This window comes from Aplidium turbinatum, chromosome 4 (genome assembly GCF_918807975.1).
Source record: "Aplidium turbinatum chromosome 4, kaAplTurb1.1, whole genome shotgun sequence".
Classification (NCBI taxonomy): domain Eukaryota; kingdom Metazoa; phylum Chordata; class Ascidiacea; order Aplousobranchia; family Polyclinidae; genus Aplidium; species Aplidium turbinatum.
The window spans coordinates 11,074,573-11,101,748 of NC_137475.1; the positions used below are offsets into that span (position 1 = coordinate 11,074,573).

A 27,176-nucleotide genomic window follows, 5' to 3' on the forward strand; every position below is an offset into this window, starting at 1 on the left:
AACAATTTAGCCGTAAATACATCTCTTTTGAATTTACCACAAACAACTGAAAGGGAAGTCACCAAAGGAAAAAGATTGACATTTATAGTGTTCAAGTACATGGTTTTCACAATATTCTCGTGTTCTTATTTCACTGAAATCATCTAAAAACTTTTCCCGTAAAATGTTGTATGAAATATTTTAATGCACGTCAAATAATTCACCCGATGAACTACAGTTTCTTTAAGACAATTCAAAATAATATTCTCACCAATGAAATTTATTATGCAACAAAAAGAGTGAATTGCTTATGAAAAGATATTGGTTTAAATTGTAGAACATCATTCGTTTGGGGAAGTGCAACATTGCCTCAGCAAGCAAGAGTTGGCCTTTTTGTATCATTTCAACAATTGACAATGATAAGCAGACGTAATAATAGATCAAATTTGTTTACCATGGCGCAAATCAAACTGTTTCAACAAACCTGCTGCATTATTTGAGAGCTTTGGTCTTTCGAGAAGATGTTATGCAGTGCCTCGCATGCCCGGTCCACCTGGTCCGGTCGAGACTTCATGGCGTGCATCAGTGGTCCGATACAATCAATGGCAGCAAAGTTATGAATGCAAGACTGGAATTGACATGTGGTTGAGATTGAGAACAGGAGACACTCTTACTTCGAGTGCAACACCAGCCAACAAACCAGTCCTTTTTTTTACATCGATTCAATATTTGCAGACATTAAATCGATGTAACAAAGTACTGATTTAGTAGATGGGATTATTTGAATACAATTTTATTTTTCCAATATAGTCTTAAAAACCATATGGGCCAATCTGAAAAACCAACTAACGATTCTCTGATTAGTCTTTTAAGTTATGAGAATTTATAGAACAGTTGAATTATCAGAACACCTCAGGTTCTCATCAAACTAAACTTCGGAACTAACAAGAATAGTTCTTTTATCTCGGCCGCCCTTTCCATCGGCAACCTCGTCCAACAATTCACCCACCCTCAAACCAAAATCGCATGATATGAAAGCAAACACCTTATCCGCTGCGTCATTTCACAGCACCGTCAATACAGTATCACAATGCAAAATGACGTTGTAAAATGTTGTTTTGCTCCTTACCTCGTTGTTTGATATGACATGAAGAACAGATATGCAGGATTTATGGATGGCGTCGTTCTTAGTGGTCATGCCCTTGAAGAGCACAGGAAGATGACCAAGTGCGGGAAGATGCTCGGCGAGCAGTGGCTGGGTCGTGAACAAGCAGCAAGCCGCTTGGGTGACCATTTCCAGTTCTTCTCCCTGTCGTGAGTTGGTTGTTTTGACAGTTAGCCAAGATAAATAACGGTACCGATGTTTTATATAAGCAGGAAAAAGGCAATAAAACAAGTTAAAAACTGTAAAATTTTAAAGTTATTTTCTGTTACCGCATGTATTTTATGGAATGTTAGTTCGGCATCAATAGGGTTTCTAAGATGAGATGTTATCAAAGAACCCAAAAGTTGATAGTGTAGAACACCATATGTCACGACGATTACTTACACAATGGCAAAGAAAATGATCCGACACATACAAATACACAAGTGAGGCTTAAAGTTGTGCATAGATGAGTCTACAACATTCTTGAAAAACACATAAAATTTCATGAAGCGTTCAAGATCACAGTGGTGGCCAGTGTGGTACCGGGACGAAAAGTCGTTGTTGCAACGAATCGGTAGATTCATAGAATCTTGCCAGGAACAAAATTATGCGCCAAGTTTTGAACCAATTGTCCAACAAAACCACAAGGCTGTGTTGAAAACACAAATGCTGACTTAATCAACTTAATTATCCTTTTTATAAAACTTTCTTCGATATGTCGAAGCTAACGTAAAGGGACTTACATTGGGATTAGGAGTCGTAACCAGCTTTGATATTTTGTTCATGATTTCGACAGTGAATTCCCTAGGATTGCGCAATACCCAGCCAGGCTGAGCAATAAACAAGCGCAGGTAGACGCCTCCGACCTGTCATGAAAAGATTGTTTTGAGATACGGTGTATGCGGTTCTTAGCAGCAGATCGGTCATTTTCCACATTGATCCAACGTCAGCAGACGTAAATCGATGTAAAAAATAACTAATTTGCTGTCGATAACAAGTATAAAAATATTCTCACTTAACTTGTCTTAACAAAAAACCTTGCCGCAGATATAACATAACAGTGAACCATTAACGTTATTTTAACGTACGTTTTTAGGTAAAACTAATTATCAAGATCAGAAAAAGGTGCTTATTACCGTGATTTCATCACCGTCACTATCCGCATACACCGTTGCAAAGTTTTTGGGAATGGACCATGTGAAGTCGGGGTTGGAACAATGCTTTTGTCGGAGTCTGTACAACAATAGGGAAAATTAATTTACCGCGGACAAACATTTTGATCTGCAAACAGTACAAAGTTTAAGAAAACGCACAACTTTCGATTTCAAAAACAACCAACACCAGTAAAAGTGCCTGGTCTAAGCTAAGAATGTTTTCAGGTTTACGTAAACTGAAAGCGTGATTCACTTCATGCTTGAAAACAGACACTTAGATCGGCTTCTTGCCACCCTGAAACTTAAACTAACAAACAACTAAAAGCTTAACACAGTGAAACCAGCAAGTTTACGCTTCATTTACATACACAAGAAAGTTTTGGGAAATTTTCAAATCACATTAGATTAAGCATTATTGCTTCCAAAGATTCTTTTCGGAAGCAAAATGGAGAGCGACATTAGATTGATTAAAGCAATGCAATAGTTTTAGAACTAGTTTGTAGCGAGTTTCAACTTCGAAATGGCGTGAGGACTATAACGCGATCAACTTACTCGGCAGTCATCCTCTTCACAGTTCGGCTGACTTTCTTCCGGGACTCGTCGTTCCAGATTAGCTCAGGATTTTCGTGCGTTCCCTCGAACATGTGCACAGCCGCCTCCGGGGAGTCTCTCATCGCATCCATGAAGATGACCGGTAGGAATTTGTTCAAGAAAATCCTCACCTAGGTACAAAAAATATCGAAAAATTTGAAATTTAAAATAGAATTTGAAAACATGGGAACTGTGTTTGCAATGGCTCAAAGAAAGCTCATAAAAACTTGACTCGACATTGGAACGCTTTTGGCAGGAATTAATGAAGCTATATTATTTTTCCATGGGAATAAACACAGCATTTTTCAACATCTAGCTAAGCTAGGGTATCAAACCATAAATACGACCTTATCCACTAAACCAACATTTGCATGTAAATGGATGGGTGTCACAATTGTTTCTAGTTCTTACACGTGAAGAGACCTTCGAAAGATTGCTGACGTAGTTTATTGGGATATCAAACGTTAAACAGTCAGATAAATGGACGAATAGTTCTACTAGTGAGATGATAGATGAAATGCTTGAACCGACGAATGGTTCACCACTTTCAGCACGTAAAGAAATCAAATTTTGAACAGCAAACGTCTTCGTCGATTTCAAAATATATATACACAAGATGATAGAGGATCGATACAATTACTTGCAACGAATACTTTACAATTGCCAATAACTTCCACTTTGACAATCTATTCAAAATCGGCTGGAATTCTACATCTACAATCGTCTTCAAAATACTTTTCATATAACTTCTATTCCCTATAATACACAACTCTAATAATAACTAAAAATAAATCAAATCAGGCGGCTATTTGTAACAGGTTGCTTGGACAAGAAGCTTCCAGAGACTACGGTAATATTACATCATAAGAACTCATTCTTCTTGTCAACAAGGCAGAGAAGCTTCCATACTGTCACGTACACACAAACTTCTAGAAGCAGATTTCACAATAAAAGATTGCGTAACTAAAGGGTACTATCGGTCAGTAACCGTCGAAACACCACAACAGAATTACACAATAAAATAGTTCACCTATTCAGAACCAAAATGTAGCCTGCCGACCGAGCTAAGCATATTGATTGTGACAATGGAAATGCATGTCGTTTCAAAGTGGGTTCTTGTTTTACAGAGTATGTGAAAACGGTGTCCGACGTTTTCTTCGTAAACAGTTCTTCGTAAGCAATTTTTCGTAAAACAATTCTTCGTAAAGTTAATTCTTTGTAAAACAATTCTTCCCAAAGCATTTATTCGTGCATGCAATGGAGATTTGATGTATACGAAGAAATGCTTTACGAAAAATTCTTTTACGGATTTCATTTCACCAACAACTGTTTACGAACAATTGTTTTACGAAGAATTGCTTACGAAGAATTGCTTTACGAAGAATTGTTTACGAAGAATTCGCCTATAACCTGTGAAAACGAGAGGAAATCTACAAAGAACAAACAACGACCCAGGCAGGATTCGAACCAACGACTTATGTTGACTTTGCACTTTCCTTATATCCTGAAAGCCGTTTTTAGTTTATTTTGGAAAAATGCAAAACAAAATTTCTTCCAAAAGTTGTTTAGTAGAGAACAAACACTGTTTCTGGTCATGAGTTGCTACAAGTCCGGTTCGGTGACTTAGTGGTTAGTGCGCCCGCCTCTGAATCGGTAGGCATGGGGTCGATACTCTGTCGGGTCATACCCAAAGACTTTTTAAAAATGGTACTGAATCTAATTCTTGCTTGGCACTGAGCAATGGAATGGATTCGGGTAACAATGTACTCAGTTGTGCCTCTATACGGCTGCATTGACACTGTCTGCTGTGTAAAGCGCTGAGGAGTAATGTATTCTGCGATGGACACTATATAAAAACAAACATTATTATAAGTCAAAACCCACCTTGGGTCCGTTGAGCTTGTCAGAGGCCAACTTAGCGAACAACTCCGCGGTCTGTTGTCTCACCTCGGGACTAGCCGAATTGCAAAATAAATTGAGCAGATACAGTAGACCACCTGGAGCGGTTTGAATGAAAAGTGGTAAATATAGTGAATTTTATATAACAAATCTTCAACTGATAAGCGAAGATAGTGGGCTTAATGAAATATTGCAGAAGTTTATATCCTTTTTGTAAACCAATAGAAAGTATGCCAAGCAGGCTGTGCGGCCGTGATAAGAACCCTGGTACGATGTTACTAAGATATCTCTTTGAAGTGCTATTCAGCTCAACACTGAATGCTTATATTCCATGTTGACCTATCACCCTTTGCCGTTTCTTGACCATAAAACCATCTAGTTGAACTGAGAACATTCACAATGATCGGCTAACCTTGCAATAGAAGCTCTTTGACGATTTTTCCATTCGAGGCTAAAGCATGCAACGTCTCCAGCACCAAGGCGCACCCGGCAGGCAGAACATCGAAGGTCAGCAGAAGCAAAGTGGCCACGCGGGAATCAGCGATGTTTTCAACGCATAACTTGTTGCTTGTCACGTTTGATAAAACCTGAAGAAAATTCCCAATCAAAAAAAGATTTTTCTCAATAAAAAAATAAAGATATTAAGGTTTGACCGTGAAACGTAATTTTGATTTGAAAAAAGTAGTGGTGGACATTTTAACGCACTTTCATGATGGCTTGAGTTGTAAAGCCAGTCTTGGTGAGACAAGCTATCGTAAGATAATAACAAATTTGTCAACACCAGATATCATGTTGAGTAACTGGGTCAGTTAGAAACGATTCAGTTCCAAGCTAAGAGATAACCTACTTCAAGCGCCATCAGTTGCATGTCTGCAGCATTATCAACACGAAGCAGAGAAAACAGAAGCTTGAAGTGACCAATGCAAACCACCTCCGTTCCTGAACGAAAGTGAAGACAGGTTAATCGTGATTTGTGTGCAGGGCAGCTGAAGAATTTAAACTTTTATTGTGAGCACAACCTATCAGTCCTATTGGTTCAATTGAGTCGCCGGTCCCATTAACCAGGGCCCGATCATGGGGCGCTAATTGTACTTGAAAGAATCGCTAAATTTTTAACGTAATATTTTGTTTAGACCAAAATCTTACTCTACAGATTATAAACGACTAAAAACAATGACGGTTGAAATAGTGAAAACTGAATTAATTCATTTATTTGCATAAAACGAAGCTGTCCATATCATCATTTCAATAATATTTTGGAGCACAGATTTTCCAGCCGGATGCCCTTTCTGACGCTAACCACAGTTATTGGCGATGGGCCTAGCCTTTACTTAAAAAGTATTTCCTGCAAGGCAGCAGGATTTCTAACAAGTTTTAGCCAACCAGTCGAAGTTGTTGCCCATGAGGTGGGACGTGGACCCACTTGTTAGTTTGGTGTGTGATCAAGACCAGTGTTCCCCGAGACCCATGGTGTAACAATCCATGGCGACTGCCCAGGGTTCAAAAGTGCTACTTGTACCACACACCTACGTTTTAAATTCATCACGCTGATTGGACAATAGAATATTAGATACCTTAATGAGCAGAAAGAAGATTGGCTTGAGTGGAAGTTACTTTTTATTCTTACCGGCATTTTGCTTAATGCAATTCGACAAAGCTTTCAGGGCCGCACGGCAGTTGTCCATGTTCTTGGTGGAAATCGTGGGTGTGCTGTTTACGTTCTGCAAGTCATTCAGTGAGGGTTTGGCTTTTTGTTGTTGCGCGCCCATTGCTATGAGACTAAAAACGTACTACACACCACACGCAATCAGTAGCAAAAATTGTATCAGGATTTAGATTTTAGTATTGCAATTAGTAAATTTAGTAAGCATGACAAAAAATTAGTTACAAAAAACAAGAATTATGAGTAAATGACACGACAAACCAATGAAAGAGGAGTTTCCACGGTCATTGGTGAGTACATGAAACAAATCAAAATAATGGCAATTAATTAAATGGAAACACTGTTGTGTTACGTTGCAGTTAAAAATGAAAATGTTGAATGAAATCGGGATTTCGTGTTCTGGACTGGCGAGATATGTCGGAATTACGTCTTTTGTAAGCGCCCACTGCTCAATTGTAACAGCAAAAATTAAATTTTCAGTTGTGACGTCATTTTTTAAATTTTTCTTTTTGATCAAAACAAACATAACAATGACATTAATAAGATGTGAGATGATCTGTTTAAATCGATTGTTGCTTTAATCAAGATGACGGTCTACGATTACAATCAAACCGCGTAATCGGACCACAACAGAACAGAGCCAAGTTGGTCGGATTAAGCGGGTGGTCCCATAAAACGGGAAATATCTGTCGAAAATTGGATATGGAAAATTTTCTTATGAAGCGGGGAGTATTGTATCTGACATTTAAGATTGTAGAAGACCGCACATCAAAAAACCACATTTCGTTTCCATTGATTTGTAATTGCTGAATTTCCATATGCCATGTACAGATGATGGATAACATAGCAAACAGGTTGAATGATATTATTTAAAACGGTTGTCTTCTGATGCAGTTGGTTAGTTTGTTTTTTTTTTGACAAGGGCACACTGCTTTGTATTTAAAATTATTCAGTGTGGTTTTGGTGTCTGAGCAGTTTATAAGTCCACCTGATTTTCTTATTATCGATCATCTGTATGTCAAAATCCGTCTTTTTTACGTCGGCAAACGTTGAGCCAATGCAAAAAAGTCTAAATTGCTAGCTATGTTTAGCGCTTCTTGATAGAAACGATTAATCAAATTCACAACCGTAAAATAATGCATGGCACTTAGAATGCAATTGAGATTAATCCACTATTGTCATCGCAATAGCAAACAACTTATTCCGCAACAATGCATTGTCAATTACAAAACCACATCTTCAACCACTCTCAACTATGATCAAACGACCAAGACTACACGAAAATCAGTGGATTGCAAGAATATTATTCTGATTGTTATAAATTCACTTGCTAGGAAGTTAAAGCAGAGCGCAAAGTATTAAGCCATACTCAAATCACGGCAGAGTAGATCATAGACAAAATAAATACCAATTCAATGAAAGTACCTCGGCTTGCGAGCCCAGATAATCGATCAGCTTGTTGGCAAAATGATGTGGATCCTGCAACAAAATGTGGCAAAGATTGGCTATAATTCATTAAAACTTGATAAAGTGTATTTCCTGTAGGCTCAATGCTGCAGTTAAGTTTACCACGACTGTCAGCAAAAGGCCCAAAAAATGATCTGAAAAGAGAACAAAGCGCTTAGTAAATATAGTTTAGGCTTCAGAATCCCTTACTATTACACCCTTCAAAAATACAGCAATGATTGCTACTGACTTCAACTAACGAAAAAAGTATTGTTCAGTTGTTAATGGGCTATAGGATTCGCTCGATTCCGTAAGTATTTAAAGAAGAATTATAGAAGTTGCAAACGAGATTTCTTCGACGGTTCTACTTTCTATGCATTCTAAGACGTGTTGTTGGCGATGGTTCATGAGCAGTGCTCGCCTAATCCTAACCCAACCTGGAATTCTGGTCACGTTTGAAACAAAGCTGTTTGCCCCGTCCTCTGTGTGCTACATAGATGATAAACGTAACTTCAATTATTAAAACACGTTTCTTAACGAAATGGAGACTTCAGTAGATAAAAATGGTTAAAAAATTTTAAAGTTCTTAAATAATGCGTCAACACAGATTTCTGACCTCAATTGGGAACGTAGGCTGCTCGTTGTAGATTCGAACGAATATTTCGCCGACGATCAGTTCTTTGCTGTGGAGGCTGAACACAAATTCAGCACCAAATGAGGGGTCACACTCTCCCTGAAAAGATCAATAGCTTAAACATTCGACCTGAAATGACACGTTGGCATGCTTGCTTCCTTTTTTCAAAACAACACATAAAAAATATTACACAACAAAAAATTGTGTTACATTTTAAAACCATGCCCAGTTAAAACATGACTGCCGATCATTGATACACAATTCACAATAATTGTTTACTTTACTTTTTTTCTGAAAGAAAGGTCCTCCTATACTTAAATACTTGAGTCGCGGAAAGAAGAAGCACTTTTCTGCTGTCCATTTTTGTCTTCAGTTTATCACACCCTAAGGAGATATGCATGCCGTTTTCGGACTACGGGTGTGACCAAATTTCGAACCAAGGTCATAGGACTAGTAGGGTGATTCAAAAAAAACTTTTTTCTAAATTTGATCAGTTTGGTTGTTTAGACCTGTGCATTTTGGACACGAAAAACACCTCGTCAAGTCTCAGGTCAATCGGTCGACATTTGACGCCCTAGAAGTGGACCCCTTTTTTGCCCGGGGCTCGAAAAGGGTATTTTTGCTGTATCTCGGTTGCCACTTGAGGTAGAAGGCTGGGACTAGGCTTAAAATGACCAGAATACATGAGTTCCTATTTAACTTTAAGAGGAACATAGGGTCTATCTAGCTTATTTTCCTCATAAACCTTAATAAACTGATTTTTTAGCCAAATTCACTACGACGTGATACAAACCAACCCCCTATTGCCATGTTTATACTTAATTATAACTTCAATAAACTTTAAATATATTTGTTTTCATTTGCTCAGGCTGTATATTAATTTGAAAGTAGTAATTAACTTGAAGTGTTTGATTTCTAAAACCTGAAAATCTGATGGCAATGAAAACAAGAACAGAAACCCGCTTATGGCCATTCGATCGATGTCTAAATGCCACTGATTTTTCATATGTTGGATCACTACCTCTAACAGTTGAAGATGTCTTGTTTAACTGCCGCTCTCGTCACAAACATCACCAACTTGAGACAAGTAGGCAGTCTTCTTTAAAGGATTCAGCAAAGGAAACTGTGGTGGAAGTACAAAAATGGTGGATTCGAGCAGGGTACAAATGTAAGAGAGAGCATGAACTGGTCCTTGACATTTTGAATATTGATAAAAGGTGGAAACAACTCACCCAAGATCACAATAAAATTGTTAATAGAACTAAGAAGATGACAGACTCTATCAATAAGAAGCAGAATGATTTCATCAAAGATTGTGAAATGACTTTTCGTGTTGTACCGATCACATATGAGAAGTATCTCAGTGAATCTGCTGTGCAAAACCAAGACTTGTCTGCTAAACAAAAGTTTCAAACTGACTTGAAATACTTGATGGATATGCATGTACTTGTGGGCAATGATAGGTATGGAGGTATTGGACCTCAAGATAAGGCTCTTGCATCTGCTAAGAAACAACGAGATGAAAGAAACTCTAAAAGACTAAGATTTGTCAATAGCCAAACTGATGTTGCTTCAACTTCATCTAGCCCACCAGAAGTTTTCAATGCTATCTTTTCCTCTGAATATGAAGCATCTATCTCATCATGTGATAAATTTGATGATTATGTTCCAGTAGCAAAAAAGAAGACTGCAACAGTGACTTTTGGTAAAGAAGCATTGAAAAGGGCAAGTTTACAAGCTGAAATTGATGGTATCAGTACTCGACAACAACTGAAATACACAGCATGTTTAGTTCAAGCTTCAGGTGGAGATATTGATGATGTTGCATTGTCACAATCAACTATTCTTCGATACAAAAAACATGCTCGAAAAGAAAAAGTATTGCATATAAATGACGATAATACTGAATTGTTGCAAAATGAAAAAGCTGTTTGGATGCTCCACTGGGATGGCAAAACAATCAAGAAGAAGACTCACACTGGGAAAAACAAGCCAGTTCTTGCTGTAGTACTACATTGCTTGAATGATGATGAAGAAGTGCTGGTGGATGTTATCAACATTACAGGCCATGGTGGATCAACAAAAGAAACTGAACAAGTGATTGAGTCATTGGAAACAGTTGGTTTTTGTAAAGAGCGCATTCTGGGTGTCGTGTTTGACACTACTGCAGTGAACACTGGATATAAAACTGGAATTACTGTTCAACTTCAAAATCATATAGGACATAGTATTTTACAAATGGCATGTCGACACCATGTAATGGAGTTGGTATGCGGTGGAGCAGCTACTGTTGTTTATGGTGATACTGAATCTCCCTACGAAGCAGTATTCAAAAACTTTGCGGAAGTCTGGAACGAAATTGTTACAGCAAATTATGATATATTTACTTCAAAAAGCAGAAAACTGTATGGTATCAAAGAGACAGTGCTCGATTTTCTTTACAAATGGCTTGAAGATAGCAATAATATTCGTGAGGACTACAGAAAACTGGCTGAGTTATCTGTTCTGTTCCTAGGTGGTGCTTTTCCTCAGGAGTACAACTTCACTTTCAAAGCTCCTGGTGCATTCCACCATGCACGTTGGATGGCCAAGGTCATCTACACCATACAAATTGCTCTTTTTAGATGTCAATTATCTCAGGTAACAGGCTTTACACATTGCAGTTACCTTGACAATATATATTCACTTGCTTCATTTTTGACCATCTTTTATGTCAAGTACTGGTTTAAATCACCAAATACCTTTGATGCAGCAGTCAACGATTTGGAAATTTGGAATGGTATTAATGAAGTTATACATGCATCCAAAGGAGAAATATCCACCTATCCTAATCTCTTCTATGATATGTCTGTTGCTGCACAGAACAAGCTAAACTCACATTTATGGTACCTTACAGAGCGTCATGTTGTTTTAGCATTTGCGAGTGATCGAGTTCCATTGAAACTAAAGTACAAATGTGGAAAAAATTACAATCATACAGGTCAAGTTCTAAACGTGCTGTCATTGGGAAAGGTTTGGTGCAGATGCCTGTGTTAAAAAAGTCTACTCGACTCCCTGATCTCATTGGAAGTGACTCTTTTGAATTATTTAAAGTTTTGCCACAATTTGAGTGCTTGACATGGAGCAATCCAAGATTGTGGAGTGAAATGGAAGAGTTTGCTTTATTCCAAAGCCTTCTCCAGAACATACCCTGCACAAATGATGTTGTTGAAAGAGTTCTTGGTATGGTGACTGACATTGAACTGAGACAATCTGCCCCTAAAAGCGAAGCTGGTATCAACGAAGCTATCAAACTTACGTATGCTTATCGTTGTCAAGTCAGAAAAGCAGCTAAACAGTCCTTGACATCAAAAAAAGCTAACACTACTAGTAAAAAGTTCTTGAAAGACTTTAAATGGTGAACGTCCTTATACTGAGCAAACACCATCTTGATAAACTGAACACATGAAACTGCTAATCTTGATTTTTTTTAAACGTTTCATTTTCTCATATCTCTTATTTAAATACGTTTTACCAGTACCTAACAGTTGTATAATTTGTGTGTTATCAATGCCCTTTTTCTATATATACATGTGAGAGGGAACATATGCTATCAAAACATTCCTTTTAGCAATGAATTTCTATTTGGCTTTCAACCAAAATTCCAAACATCACCAAAGTTCTCTCTAAGTGCGCTGGTTTCATGAATTTTGACCATTTTTGCCCCTTCGAAGGACCTAAAAAACGGTTTTAGGGGATTTATGAAGAAAATGAGCTAGATAGACCCTATGTTCCTCTTAAAGTTAGATAGGAAGTTATGTATTCCGGTCATTTTAAACCTAGTCCCAGCCTTCTACCTCAATTGGCAACCGAGATACAGCAAAAATACCCTTTTCGAGCCCCGGGCAAAAAAGGGGTCCACTTCTAGGGCGTCAAATGTCGACCGATTGACCTGAGACTTGACGAGGTGTTTTTCGTGTCCAAAATGCACAGGTCTAAACAACCAAACTGATCAAATTTAGAAAAAAGTTTTTTTTGAATCACCCTAAGGACTAGGGACAATGCGTTTCATTCACAACAGCTTCTTGTGCTAGAGGTTGGTTTCGTATCAATTCAACTTACAGTGGTGACGACTTTGGTCTGTTGGTCTTCAAGGTATTTGACCAATTCAAATCGAGTTCCATTATCCCACATGAGATAAGGATTCTCTGTGTTGCTGTTCAAAGTCTTCAAGACCTGCACATTAAGATGGGAATAGTTACCAAATGACTTGAAACAAAATTGAAGTGTGTTCAATGTTCATAAAATAAAGATTTATCATTAACTTTTGTAATTTTGAAACCACCAATATCTAAGAAACCGTGAAATTTTTTATCCTAAAGTGAGACCTTCAGAAGATGCGTGTTCAAACAGAACCTTGAAATAAAAAAGGTTTACTTTAAATAAAATCATAATTTTTAAATAAAACAGGATTACTTTTTGATGGTGATTACATTAACTTGAATTGTTCTGCTCAGCATTGCACAATTTTAAGTAGCAATAATACTATTGATTTTATTATGGACGTCACAAGCTAAACATTTAACATTTATTTAAAAAAAATATGAACATTTATCAAGAAAAACTATTAGGTCGTGTGTTGCTAAGTTTCAAATTACTTTTTTTTTGCAAAAGTTACAGATTTCCAAAGTCCAACTTTACCTCATCGTATTTTCCTTGGCCCAACTGCTTGGTGAGATACGGGGTTATGAGAGCCCTGATGGACTTGTGGATGAGGGGGTTGATGCTGTCGGGCATCATGTAGCCCCCCAAACAGGCCAGGGCGCTGATACTAAGCCGAGCGAGACGGTTACTCACTTCCTGTAAATTCAACAGAGAAAATCAATTGAACATAGCTGATCAACGTTGGCTTGCGCTGTGAAGAGGACGACTTGCACGTTGCACCCCATTGGCACCGAATTTCAAATCAGTTTTCACACTCTGTGGGCGGTTAGCTTATTGCTTAGTTGCAATATAGAAAAAAAAATAAAATACTTTAAAAAGTTGCAGCCAAAAGCCGAATAGATTTCTTGGAAAATCAAAAAATTCTATCACTCTCATTGCTCCTGTTTTGTGAATTTAAAAAAATCATTTGTTTTATTTGAAGTGAAGTTACGATGAACGACCTGTTGGTTGGACTTTTCACTTTTTTCGACTCCTCCTTCCTCCAGTGTGAAGTCATAATTGAAGAGGAAGATCAATAAATGCCACAAGACACCGGTTTTGAAGAGCTGGGTTTGAAGAGCCATGTCTATGGCGAAGGCACTGACACATTCGGCGGCAACGATGCATAGTTGGGGAAGATTCTGCGACGTTAAAACGATGTTACGCAATGCAAAACTAACACTTAACTGACTCGTTACGTTTCAAAAGATGTTAAACTTCGAAGTGCAAATGTGCTCTGGGGTGGGTAAAAATTGCAGAGCAGCAACTTGAACAATCAATAAAGTGTATCCAGTTTAAAACAAAAAGTCATTCAAGTTATTTATGTTTACAAGGATTGTTTGCGGTTTTAGTGCAGCAAAAACGAAGCTCGCAACTTTCATTTAAATATTTCATGTCCTCAGTAGATTTCATGATGAGGGCTAGCTAGAATCCGAAAACGTTCGAAAGACCTTTGTGATTGTCGCTTTCGCAAACAATGTTCAATATTCTGTTGTGGCTTAATTTCATATCTTAGTGATCATTTGATTCCCTATAGTTGAGAAGTGAAATACGGATGAACAATGAACATGTTTCATAAGAGCTTGGGTGAAACCACCTTGCCTTTTACATAGATTACTATCATTGTGACTGTATTGCTACTCACTTTGTAATATAGCATGCGGCACACGTCCTGTATGATCGTGGAGTCGTTCATGAACTTTTCACGGCACTCTTCAAATTGTGCTGACACTGCGTAGCATCGGCACACGTGGCCACACACCTTCACGGCCAAGTCGTCCTGCTTTGACGACTGTGACAGCATGGACACGCAGCGAGCAAAAGCTGATTGTAAAATCTAGACAACATTGTGTGAAAGAATAAAAGAGCTGACAAAACAGTGGGTTACACAGCAACCAACATATAACACAGAAACGGTTTTTTCTTTAACTCAAGTAATTTTTAAGTAGATTAGAATTTCTGAATGCGAGTCAATACCAAAGGTTCTCAAACCGGATTAAATTTACCCTCTTGAGACATGAGAAGCAGAAACGATACGTTGCATGATAAATGCCTAACACTTAAACTATAATCCGGAAACAGTTTTTAAAGGATTTATCTTTGAAAGTTGGAATAGGGTAAGGGGAAAGAAAAAAGGTTGAAACTGCTGAGGTACACAATATGACATTGTTTAAATACAGCCAGAAACGATTCTAGGCATTTAGCATCTAAAAAATCACCTACGAAACCACTCACTTCAATACCATCTTCACGTCGTAGCTCCTCAGCATTAAGAGCCGAGCAATTGACAGTATGGTAAGCAAGTTCCGTTGCTTCTGCAAGGAGTGGCTCGGGCTTTCTGAACAACTCAACGTCATCCTTTTCCATGACGATTGTCTTGATGAGAGCTGGGTAGCCGGCGTACTTGTACGGGGAAAGCTCTGAACGTGCAAGAGACGTTAAGTTACATAGAGTTTTCGTCGGAAGTAAAAACCTCTCACGATACTTAATCGTGATACCTGTCGGTACCGGTTTAGCAATAACAGCTCAACTTTGCATACATTTTGTATGAATTAACGTTGTAGAAACGTTTTTGATAAGCAAAAATTAACACGACAGATTGACACTTGACAGGGCACTTGCAAGCATATGCTCAAGAAAAAATATTTAATTCATCCTTCTAAAGTTCGATTCGTACTGAATTGAGAAAAAAACGCACCATGCGGGAGACAGTCGACTCAATCAAAAACATACAGATTGAGAAGCCTTTTGCTGTTTCTTGTGCGTTGTTAATCTTATCAATCTTAGTTTCAAAACTGCCGAAATGGCAGAGATTTTTTACCTTTAAACCAGTGTTTGCAAAAATACAAAATAAAATCGAAAGAAAGGCGTGGAGCAGAAACAACTAATTCCTGACCCCATTCATATCGATAATAATAGAGTCGCAATCTGTACCTTCTTTGTATCTCCTGAACAAGATGCTCTGGGTCTTGAGCACAAGGAGCACGTTGCGAGGATCAGGTCCATCGATGATACGTTTCTTCTTGCTGCAGAGGAATTCGTAAGCCTTGTTAACCATCTCGAAAATGTCCTGAAATATGGAATTGTTTTGGTAAGAGTTGACAGAAAAGAAGCATCTTAGAATATCAACGATGTTTCTGAAAAGATACATGAATAACAAGAACTAAGTCGAACAAAATTTGATTTTTTTTATTAAGAGCAAAGAGCAGTGTTTGACTGAAGTAGAAGTATTTAACAAAAAAACAAAAAACTACGTAGCATGGTTGATGCTTTCTAACGTTGGCAATTACTTTTGCACTCACTGGCCTGCACAATAAACTATCTTTTCCTGTGCACAAGGCCATATAAAAATACCACTAATCAACTATCTGCTCAGTAATAGGCATATGGAATATTCTTTTGCTATTGAAATTATGCTAGTTGTGCTGAAACTTCACGCTCAACAACAAAAAATATGACTGTGAGAGACGACGAAGCTTGGAGTGTATTTTACGGCTTAGCTTTATATCAACTGTGAGATTGTAGTAGATGAACCTACCCTTCCTTCAGGATTCTTGTCAGGATGGTACTTTTGCGCCATGCGGAAATAAGCCTTTCGGATTTGGCCTTCTTGAAACCTGAAAATATCGTGAATAATGTAGAGAAAATCAGGAACGAAAAAACAGAAAATAGTTCAGATGTGCAAAGTTCTTTGTTTACATAAACGATATCAACGAAATAGCTCACGGTGCTTTTTCTTTGGGCAACCTCAGTACGTCATACGCTTCATCGTAAGACATCCTCGGAGCCTTCTTCTCGACTTCCTTCTTCCAGGTTTCAAGCACATCCTTTAGAAACTCGACCTAGCAAGAGCAAACCGGTTTTAACAGCCGATCATTGGATGTACGAAAAACGTTTCCTGTCTTAAGTCGCTCCGATTAGAAGGTTTTATAAGGCCTTTGTGGCTGAGTAATCTCGGTTTTTATAAGTTGCAATTTAAAAGCAGCTTGGTTTGCAATTTAGAAACGATCACTGATGGATATTGGTGACATCCTTGAACAATATGGATAATTGGACATGTTGGATACCTAATGCATGACGCAGCCACGCGCATCATTTTGAAACAATTCGGATGCTTTCGGAATAGTTCGGAAAAGGTAGAATTGTTACTTTAAGTTAGTATGTTAATATATCCATTTTTAACTTAAAAACCTTTTTAAAAAGCTCAGTCAAACTCATACTGTTTTCCGATCAAGACACCGTGCAGGCAATGGCGACACTAAAATTATAAAACGATCCTTTCACGGAAAGAATGAAACCGATTTTAGTGTGACAACTCCCGTTCAGTGGCAAACTTCTTCGAGGACAACATTTCAAAAAAACACACAACGAAAAAACAACGTTATTTTACCGGTTTCTTGATTGGCCATTCTGGAAACTTGACCTCATCGCACAAATGACGCAAGTAGTAGATATTGCAAAACATCTCGTCCTCTAGTTGAGGGTATGTGATCGACGGGATGGGCACGTATTGGTACAAAGCGCGGATGTTGCTGGTGAGACGGGGAGAAAAGTCGGCGATGTGGACGGCCAGTTTCTCGATCATGTATCGCCTGAAAGAAATTGACAAGTTTTTAACAAATATAACTTTTATGCAAACTTTTTGTACTATTTTTAATAAATTCTCCGTCGTATATGTTAATTATTGTGATGGCTTAGCGAATGAAGGGCTCTCTTTCAAATTATACGATCCTGGTTCGACACCAGGCTTAGTTGTTGAAAAAGTTTGCTGTTGAAAAAAACACCGCTCAGCTCTATCCAAAGTGTAAGAAATTAATAAATTTTACAAATGTAACAAATTTCAATAAATATTTGTCTACGCTTGGTTTGATCACCCTTCAATCCTTCATATTGTAAAATCGTATATGCAAATGCTGCAGCAATTCAAGTAAACTTTTGAAGCTTATGACGTTTTATTTGTATCGTTACCATGTCCGTGATAAAAAGTGAGTAATCACCAATGTTCCCTCCAAGAAAATTTACACTGTGCAAAGTAATGTTTTGTGCGCATTATGATTTTAAAGGTGCGTTTGCAAAGTGGCGAATGAACTTTTTTTTAATTTATTGCGTTGAAAGTGCGCAAATGACCTAGAGTGACTGCGTAATTGCGCACCTTAGAGGGAACACTAGTAATCACTATAATGCAGCACGGCAATGAAAATGGAAAGGAAGCAAGATATTGCAAGGAGTAACTTAAAACGTTCATGAAAATGAGTACCTCATTTCGTTGTTCCATATGGCCTCTGGGGTGTCAAATTCACCGAGAAATATCTCGGAAAATTTGCTCGCTCCATAGTTTTCAAGATAATGGATCATGGCTTCCGGTAGAATGGCTCCAAGGATACTGCGATTCAAAATGTCGGACGTGTGCTGTCAAAGTTAACACTCGTTATACGGTATTCATTTGTATACAACGATGCAGTTGATGGTTAAAAGACGTTTAACTGACGTTAAAATTTGCTGCCTCTATCTTTGTACGATAACAGTTCAGCTTAATAAGTGTAGACCAAATACAAGATAGCACTTAGGTTTTGATTTGAAACGCAATCAAACTGATTCTAACCTGTTCCGACTTGAATGCCTGTTTGAGATGAAGATATTGCAGGAATTTGACTATGGGCAAGACGTTTGATCCGGTGTACATAAGAATGAAGAAAAACACACCTAGAAAAAAAGCAGTTTCCTTTAGCAGCAGCTCGTCATAGAAATTCCTTCACAACTCGCAAGGACGGTAGTTACGTGGCAAGCCATTCACAACAGTAGACAACACAATAAATCAACCACATAGACAATGCTTTTGGCTGCTTGAATTTACAAAGCTATCGTAGCTACCGTACACGCAATTCGTAAAGAGAAAAGTGAATTTTAAAATTTATCTCAAAACGACCAACAAGAAAATGAAATATCTTCTGCCAGGTGTCAAACCCACAACAATGCTTGATATGAACGACTCGGTACATGTCTTGCAATACAAACGAATTTATCTTCACGCGAGTCAGTTCAATCGATTTTTCGCTGTTTATAATTAAACTGATTCGTGTGAAAATAAATTCGTTTGTGCTATCAATAAAATACACATTTTTGACATAAATTGAGCAATTGTTTAATTACTTAATTTCGGCTCCCCTTCGAAAGCACAAGCATGGCAATCTCTCTCATGATCAGCTTGTTACTGTCAATCAACTATTCCACCTACTCGTTTGGAAAGACTGAAAGTTGCCCTTGCAGAGCGCTGTTTAATTAAGACCTACAAATTTCTTTAACCTTTTTTTAACCTTTGTTTTGACATCATTTTGATATGGCGAGATACTTTACCTTCTGTTAACATATGAGAGCAGATAATTAGAATTTTTTGGATTTTGCCACAGGCAAGAAAGTCCTATTAGTATTTTAAAAACACTACGAGTTGTCTTCTTTGTAAAGATGCAGATACAAATTCTAAATTAAAGAAAGGACTACTTTTATACAATACAACACATCATCACCATACCTGTCAAGTAGGCTCTGGAAAGAACAGGATTATCCTCCATGACGTGAAGAGCAAGGATTGATATTTTTTCCACCAGGATCGGGTCAAAAGTCAGGAGGAGCTGAATTAAAAAAGAATTAAAATTTTATCCTGTTTCAAAATAATCCTTGATTTATTACATGCAATTTCAATTTACCTTACTACATGAAAGTTTTAAACAGATACACGGATTAAAGTGCTAGAAGCCGGTTTAAACATTTTATTAATTTTCCCAAATAATGAAATCGCAAGTAAATGACAACAGGGAATTATTTTCTTGTCATTTTTACCAACTCGTGTACACAAATGATACGAAACAATGGTATGTACTCTTTTCACAAGAAAGCTTTTAGCTTTGCAAAAAGGTTTTTCGTTCGCTTACGACTGTGATATAGGTCATACAGTGGACAAAAATGATATAATGTCACATGCAACTCACCTGAACACAATGAGGAAAGCAAATGGACTCGCCGAGTAAACGTCTGATTCTTGGAAGAGGCCGAATGACGGAGTTGTTAGCGTCCCTGGAGACAAAAGTACTTCGATAGGCATCTACACTTGACGTTATGTAAAGAGAACCAGTAATAATTAATTTTAATCGCATGCAAGCATGCACACCCGGGTGTGGTTGAGTTACCACCTTACCCTAGTATTCACCGTTATTTGAATAGGGACCGGGTCATAGCTATAAAATGGACAATGGAAAAGTGCTAAACTTAAATAGCCACAAGAACACAAAATAATATAAATTAGCCAAAATGGGATCTATTCAGTGCTGGCATTATCTTCAATAAGTTGGTTCATTGTTATTGAATAATATGAAGCGTATGCTTGAGTCAGAAAATGTAATTTCTTTATCGTCTACCTGCTCGGGTAATCCCTGCAGATGGAGATGAGGATGTTGAGAATGGTGATGGCAAGATCAGTCTCATTCATCACAGCCTGTCCGGATGCCATGACACACCACTTGAGCTGAGTCACAAGATGAAGAGGCCGCCATCCATCCATGCCCTGAGCCCAGCATCGGCTCTTGACGGTAAGAGTCCCATCCTCCCAAAAATCTTTCATCTTGAAAAAGGTGAGCATAGTTTAAACATGGATTCTCCTCACAACCAACGACGTGCTGCTTAAATAAACCCATCACTTGTGGGAGCTTGGAAACGATTCAAACCTCACATAAAAGTACAATTACGCCTGATAACAATTCCAAAGACAATGCATGTGAAGCTCAATGCTGTACGATACACACCAATCTTACTATTGATTTATTGTCCTTGTGATTCGCAAATTGCGTCAAATAGGACGCTCAAGGGATATAAAAAAAAAAGATAATGATGAAATTGCAAAAACGTATATCAATATTTCACGATACATCGTTGATTAAGTGGTGGCTGAACGTGATGAAACAACATCGAAATACAAGCACCGCCGCATAGAGCTTGACATTATTTCAATATTTCAAAAGACTAATTAAAACATTCATCCAGCATTAAAAAAGGTCAAATGTCATGCTCGTTATACATTTACAACAATTTGCTGCAAATCGTTTAAACCTAACTAAGTGATGTAACAAATGCTTACATGTACTCAAACTTACTTCTTGAAAGCTAAATGGCCCAAGACGTTCCTTTTCCTTATTGCCAAAGTACCATTCTTTCTCCCCAGCCCCAGACATCATCTCAGGGGTAGCTTCGATGACGTTACGTTGCGTGGGGACGTGGGCTCTGCTGGTGTGGAGGTGGGCGAGGCTGAGGAAATCTATCATCACCTTCACACCATTGGCATCGAGAATCTCTTTAGCGTTGCTCTGTTGCAATAAACGTGAATATATAAAGTTTAAACTTTTTGTTTTGTATCCAGGCTTACATGGTCTTACACCACTTCGAATGGTCTTAAACCCAATAGTCGAAGATTTAGATTAAGTGAACGGGAAGGCAAGGAAGCCAATCTTCGTGTCCACCTTTAGACATGCCTTTAAGTATTTTGCCACAGAAACAGACGCATGATCTTGAGCGGTGTCGAACCGGCAAGCTTTCGAGTGCCGTGCCATGGCTCTCACCACTCGATTATACAGCCGACAGTTTAAACTTAATATTTCATCTCCTTTGTGCTTGGTCTTAACAGAGCATGTGAGATCACAGAATCTTCTACTGTAGAAGTCGCTGATGGTTTCAATATACGATCGATTCTTCGTTAACTGGAAGTTACTGTCAAACCCGAGGCGCTGAAGTGTTGAGAGATGCTTGAAAGGATGATAAGATGATAAGACAGGAGTGTGCCTTGGCAATGCACTTCATGGCACGCTTGGAGACAGACACAAAGGACACTTTTTTCCAGTCCACCTGTTCTTGCAACTTCACTACTAAGCTTAAGACTTCAGTTTCTTTAAAAAATAAAAGTAATTTTAGTTTCCCTTTCTTGGTTAGAAAGCAATCCAGCCAATCGACAATGCAAATGTAACACTTCGGTTGAAAGTAGCTAAACATGAGTGTGCAGAAAATTGAAACGCCAAAAACAGTAGAAGACAATTACAAGTAGAATCCCGAAATACAATGAACAATATATGTAGCTCTTTTATTGGTAAAAGCAACGTATTTAGTTTAGTCACATTCAGATTATAATATGTTGACAGGTAATCTTTGTCGACTAATGCTACCGAACCCACCTTTAACTTGATGAGCTTTTCGACAAAAAGAACAAGGCGATCTCTTTCCATGCGATCCGAGCACTGAAAGATTGAAAAATGACATTGACAAAATAACTGCAGTCAAAGTTAGCGAAAAATACATCAAACAATAAACACACGCCCATTGTGATTATAGATCTTCCATCGAGTCTTCTAAATTTGGTTGATACACCACAGATCGACACATTCTTGTGCGACAGAGTTGTAATGTATATTAAAAGGTTCCACTTGCTGCATTGGGTGGTAACCAGAGGACAGACAAAAAGATGGTCTGCTGTTCTTTTTTTGTTGAGATTAGTGGCTAAACCTGTGTCAGGAAACTTTTTCTTGTTTCAACCTGCTCTGTATAGCAGTTTTTCCATAGAGAAGGTGTCTTTTATCACATGCTTGTTTTAGCCTGTCAGCTTGAGTGTTAACATCTCTTCTTATATGTTGTGGTGCAATACCAGCAAGCAGTAAAGTTTGTTGGTATGTGTGGGGTTCAGACATTTAGTAATAAGGCGACAAAAATGGTTGAGTGCCGAGTTGAGTTTCGTTGAGAGACAGGACCTTTTTCTAGCAGGGCATGCATGTTGCATATTCTGCCGTGGAGTAGCACAGAGCCAATACGATCATTCTGAGAGTGACATCAGACACATGTAGCAGGGGTAAGGGTTGTTGGGAAGGAAAATTGTGAAAACCACACAAACCTGCTACACACATATGACGTTTTTTTTCTTATACTAATATCGTTAATCGTTATCGTATTTGATAGATTAAGAGTGTTGATCTAACTACAACACCACGTTCAACGTACACAAAGCAGACGTACAATGTTAAGCCAGCAGTTTTTGCATATGATAGTACCCTTTCAAGCATCCCAATGATGTATCTTGTGTCGTGAAAAGGTCCGATGGTTTCCCAGTACTTGCCATAGACGATTGTCATGGCTTGCAAGCACATGCATTTCATCGCCGTCTTCGGTGTCAGAAGGAATCGGTGGTAGAGGTCGTTATAGAATTCATACCTGTGGAAGGGAACCAAATGAAAAATCCGGAATAATGTTGAAGTGAGACACAAATGAAAGCAATACATACGGTCGTTTTATATAGAGGCTATCCTCGAATTCTTCCTCCAGAAGCAACCGTAGATAGTAATCTCCAATCTTAATCTCTTCTGACAAGCATTCGTATTGCAACTGAGTGGAAAATAATTAGATTGTTACGCACGTTACGTCCTGCGTAAGGTACGTTTAACGGAAAGTGATTCACACCTGATGTGCATTTTACGTACGCAAGCCTTACGTAAGTGTGGCAAACGGAAAATTGTCTATTTTCAAACAGATAGCACTTGTGAGAGGAAAAGCTTGCATCTCTCTCAGACGCTTCACAGCTGTGCCCTCGATAGATGTCAAACCGACGTTCTTTCGAGTGTTGCTTGGGCGCTCTAACTTCTTGGCAAGCAAAAAAACAATTGGCTAATAACGTCTGAAAGTTTTGCTTTCGGTTACAACGACCTTGATTTTCTGCGGCTGGAAAGTCATTACCTCAAATTCCGTGTAATTCCATGAAATTTCTGTTTTATGGCCAAGATCTTTGTCGAGCTGGAACGCTCTCATTTCGTTTTCTAATGCGTCTCTCAACTCCTCTCTTGTCTGCAGTAAAAAAAAAATACGTGAAAACTTGGCAAAAATAAAAGGAATAGCAGAGATCACATCAAAATTACAACAGGCGTACCTTGTGATTCCAGAGTAGGTTGGGCTTCGAATGGTCCAAACCAAACCTGAAAAAAATTACAGTTTCAAGATGTTAAATATTCTATTTCTGATGTTTTGCATTAAATTTGTTATGTTTGTCAACATGTGTCACTCAACAGAAACATGCTGGTGATGAATTAATGCCTAATATATTATTCGATTGTATTCGGGTACCGATTGTGTCCTTTCTTGCATAACGCAGTGAGGATAAATCGGGTTATAATCAGGTGACATATCACTCTCTTCCAATCTGCCTTGAGCCAGCATGGAAGCAGTACGGCTTATAAAATCACATGGAACCCAGTCAAGTAACCCATGTTGATGCGCAATCTGCTGCAAGCAGAGATAGCGAATGATTATTATATTATTCGAACTACATTTTGTGTTTATATCAAAGCAAAAACAAATTTTTCAAAAGTCAAAACTATCACGATTTTAGTTTACGGTATACCAAAAGTAAACCGCGACCTCCAATGTGATGTGTTCATGACACTCACTGGTAGTAAAACAGAGACCAATTTGCTTCGCTTTTGATCTGCTGGCGTCGTTTTCTCAATACTATTGGTTTTTGTTGGTTTTGTTCAATTTGCTTGAGACCCATTTTGTCTCTCCAGTGTACCATGAGTTGACTAGCTTGCTTCTTGACCACACGTTCAACCTGTGTATTGTGGAAACATCGTTGAATGAAAATCACAGCCACAGCACACGCGTCCTTGAGACATGCTGCCAAGAACTACAAATACTGACCAATTTACTACATGACTAGAACATAGCCCTTGCTGCATTGACAAAAGGAAATATATTTTGAAAGGATTGTTCACAACAAAATAACTTAAATAAACTAGAGCTAGGATGCATGTTGGCAGTCAGCGGTCATAGCACACTGAGCCACCAACACCACGCTGGCAAGACGGTGCCAAGCAAGATTATTTACAGCTTATTGCAAGTTATACTCTTGTGAAAGATCAACGTTACGCCAATAGAGCAATAAACTGTTTAACACAGGCGCTGACTCCAAACTTGATTCAACGTTTACAGACGTACCTGCTTCATTTGCTTGTCCAGTTGCTTCCATTTCGTTTGATTTTTTGTTTGGTCCTGCGTAAAAGACCGAACTGTAATTAACGCCTTTAAAAAAGTCTTCAACGACTTTCAAGACAAAGGCCGCCGGTTTTATATCGCTTCAACGTCTGACAATGTTGAAAGGATGTAAAAATGACAACGCTTAATGGCTAATGTATATCTTATTATATTATAATACTCACAATGGCTGATTTTAAATTATCGCGAATATGCAGAAGATCGCGCTCGTTTTCCGGAACTTCATCTTCGGACTCCAAATATATCAACAGACCGGCAGGCTGTAAGTATTTAAGCTGCTCATTAAAGCTCGTGATGCACAATACAAAATCAAACAATATCAAAAACAGTTTTCCAACATACAAAAATTTTCAACATCGTGGAAATACTGAATGCGGAGCTTCAGTATTTCCGTGTCAGGCAAGAACTTTGCGATAAACTAATTATAAAAAGAACAGGAAAGGAAGTTCACCAGTATTCTTCTCAGTAGCGACATAGCTGGAGGGTGGCCTGTCACCCACAAGCCGATCAGGTGTTGGCTCAACTGCCGATTGGTCAGCATGCGCGTGTCTACCGATGCGGTGAACATGGAAGTGTGTAGGTGGCGAGGCAGGGCACCCTGTGTGGTAATGTTTAAACCGTAATGCGAGCAAAAACAAAAAAATATATTGATTTTAATTATTGCTTTTTAACTTGTTTTTTTTTCTATTGAAATAGGATTTTCTTTGAAGTGAATCATGTTAAACCATAGGCATACGTATGCCTATGGTTCAACAAAACAAACTCTCTACCGAAGCTCTATGAATCATGTTAAAATAGCAATTTTTTATCCTTTTGACTGATTTCATACCGTAACCAATATGTCAAACTACTGGCTTTTTCTAATCATCCAACAAGTGTTAAAACAAGTTTAAAAAAAAGTCAGTGAAGCAAACAACTTGCATGTTTCTGCTTTTATTTTCGTATTCAGTCATTCATTCAACGTTGCAACTACTGCTAGAAAGATAATAATCCTGATGAACATCTAAACTTTTCAGTATTTAACAAGTGTTGCAGTAAATACATCAAGTTTTCGAGAAGCCTTAGGTCTGGAAGAGGACATAAAAGGTAAAGGTGAGTCTCATATTTGAATCCAAGCATCGGAGGATGAGAAGATAAGGTTCTCATCATATTAAGCTTTCGGCCCTAACAAAAGTAGGGTGACCACTTTTTTTTCTCTGGGCCTCCTTTCCTTCAGCAACTACGCCCACCCAATTTATTACATATTAGGTAGAGATAAACGGTGTTTTTCAACAACCAGCTTAAGCCGGGAGTCGAAGCAGGATTGCATGATTGAAAAGCGAGCGCATCCGCTGCGGTATCCCAGAGGACACACAATACCGTTAAGTTTCACTGGAATTAACGATTTAAAGCTCACCTCTGCCAAAGCAAGCTCTTGCATGCGGGCAGCAGTTTCTGAGTCTCCCTCTTCGATGATGGCTTTCATGACCAGACCAGCGCCTTTAACGATCGCCATGGAAGGATGCTGAAAAGAAATTTTCTTTTATATTACTTTTTTTTATATCATACTGCTTAAAATTGTCTTTTATTTTTTTATTGATAAAGAACACTAAGATGAAATTATTTAAACTAATTACGAGCTCATGCTACCAAAGCAGCTAAAGCTGCAAAACTTTAACAGAACAAAAATTAGCAAAAAAAGTTTTCCTGGGGATAAAAGACAGTCATGTCACTTTAACTTTCTCATGGGTTTGCTGCTTGAAGGTGAATTTTAAACACGTTAAAACATAGTTTTTGGATAAATGAAATGCTTGATACTTGAAATACTCGTTAATTGAAGATGTTAGATTTTCGATAATGTTTTAAAAGTCCGAAAAGCGTATAAAACAAAACATTCAAACCTGAAAAAGGCGGAATATGCACCGCCCCATATCAGCCACTAGCTGGAGCAGTTGATCAAAGCACTTTCCTTCAGTTGTCTCGCTGTGCGGGGCACAGAGAGAAAATGTAAGAAAATCCAACATGGCGCTTATCACCAAAGCTCCATGACCCTTCATCTAAAACAAAGATTAAAAAAATATTTACAGAACAAAATAAAAACGCATTTATAAAAATTTCATTCTGTACGGAAAACATTCAGTAAACAGTTCTAGCTTTGCAGATTGCACATTTGCGATGACAATGTAAACATGACGTCATCCTTACCACACGCTCTTCAAACTTCTTCAGCAAAGCTTCTAGAAACGTCTTTGAAGAAAGCAAGGATCCTTTATTCAGTTGCTCTTGTCGCAGGTCGTAGTTGTCATGCATAGGCTGCGGCGAAGATAAAAACTTTAAACTAAGTGTCTTTGTAAAAGCATTTCCACATCAATCGGACAAAGATATAACTTCAAATAATATCGGCCGCTACTTTGAGTAAGCAAATCTTTGCAT

General features: G+C 38.2%; 1 protein-coding gene across 1 annotated transcript in view; it reads right to left on the reverse strand.

Annotated features, from left to right (window-relative positions):
* The window catches only part of LOC145768179 (dnaJ homolog subfamily C member 13-like), a 44,852-nt gene that overhangs the window by 3,244 nt on the left and 14,432 nt on the right, over positions 1 to 27,176 (reverse strand). Inside the window, exons 14-51 of the mRNA XM_082579655.1 lie at positions 26,949 to 27,056; positions 26,645 to 26,800; positions 26,161 to 26,268; positions 25,216 to 25,362; positions 24,929 to 25,024; positions 24,708 to 24,761; positions 24,161 to 24,321; positions 23,644 to 23,689; positions 23,454 to 23,561; positions 23,005 to 23,105; positions 22,775 to 22,934; positions 21,908 to 21,970; positions 20,840 to 21,049; positions 20,108 to 20,310; positions 19,682 to 19,766; positions 19,225 to 19,324; positions 18,298 to 18,398; positions 17,953 to 18,104; positions 17,086 to 17,287; positions 16,422 to 16,537; positions 16,234 to 16,312; positions 15,630 to 15,765; positions 14,931 to 15,115; positions 14,341 to 14,532; positions 13,658 to 13,837; positions 13,194 to 13,352; positions 12,615 to 12,728; positions 8,496 to 8,612; positions 7,859 to 7,912; positions 6,398 to 6,560; positions 5,618 to 5,709; positions 5,183 to 5,357; positions 4,756 to 4,868; positions 2,833 to 3,002; positions 2,263 to 2,359; positions 1,870 to 1,992; positions 1,109 to 1,288; positions 464 to 607 (exon numbers count right to left, since the gene is read on the reverse strand). Of these exons, the coding sequence (XP_082435781.1) occupies positions 464 to 607; positions 1,109 to 1,288; positions 1,870 to 1,992; positions 2,263 to 2,359; positions 2,833 to 3,002; positions 4,756 to 4,868; positions 5,183 to 5,357; positions 5,618 to 5,709; positions 6,398 to 6,560; positions 7,859 to 7,912; positions 8,496 to 8,612; positions 12,615 to 12,728; positions 13,194 to 13,352; positions 13,658 to 13,837; positions 14,341 to 14,532; positions 14,931 to 15,115; positions 15,630 to 15,765; positions 16,234 to 16,312; positions 16,422 to 16,537; positions 17,086 to 17,287; positions 17,953 to 18,104; positions 18,298 to 18,398; positions 19,225 to 19,324; positions 19,682 to 19,766; positions 20,108 to 20,310; positions 20,840 to 21,049; positions 21,908 to 21,970; positions 22,775 to 22,934; positions 23,005 to 23,105; positions 23,454 to 23,561; positions 23,644 to 23,689; positions 24,161 to 24,321; positions 24,708 to 24,761; positions 24,929 to 25,024; positions 25,216 to 25,362; positions 26,161 to 26,268; positions 26,645 to 26,800; positions 26,949 to 27,056 (4,950 nt within the window). The remainder of the gene's footprint in view (positions 1 to 463; positions 608 to 1,108; positions 1,289 to 1,869; positions 1,993 to 2,262; positions 2,360 to 2,832; positions 3,003 to 4,755; positions 4,869 to 5,182; positions 5,358 to 5,617; positions 5,710 to 6,397; positions 6,561 to 7,858; positions 7,913 to 8,495; positions 8,613 to 12,614; positions 12,729 to 13,193; positions 13,353 to 13,657; positions 13,838 to 14,340; positions 14,533 to 14,930; positions 15,116 to 15,629; positions 15,766 to 16,233; positions 16,313 to 16,421; positions 16,538 to 17,085; positions 17,288 to 17,952; positions 18,105 to 18,297; positions 18,399 to 19,224; positions 19,325 to 19,681; positions 19,767 to 20,107; positions 20,311 to 20,839; positions 21,050 to 21,907; positions 21,971 to 22,774; positions 22,935 to 23,004; positions 23,106 to 23,453; positions 23,562 to 23,643; positions 23,690 to 24,160; positions 24,322 to 24,707; positions 24,762 to 24,928; positions 25,025 to 25,215; positions 25,363 to 26,160; positions 26,269 to 26,644; positions 26,801 to 26,948; positions 27,057 to 27,176) is intronic.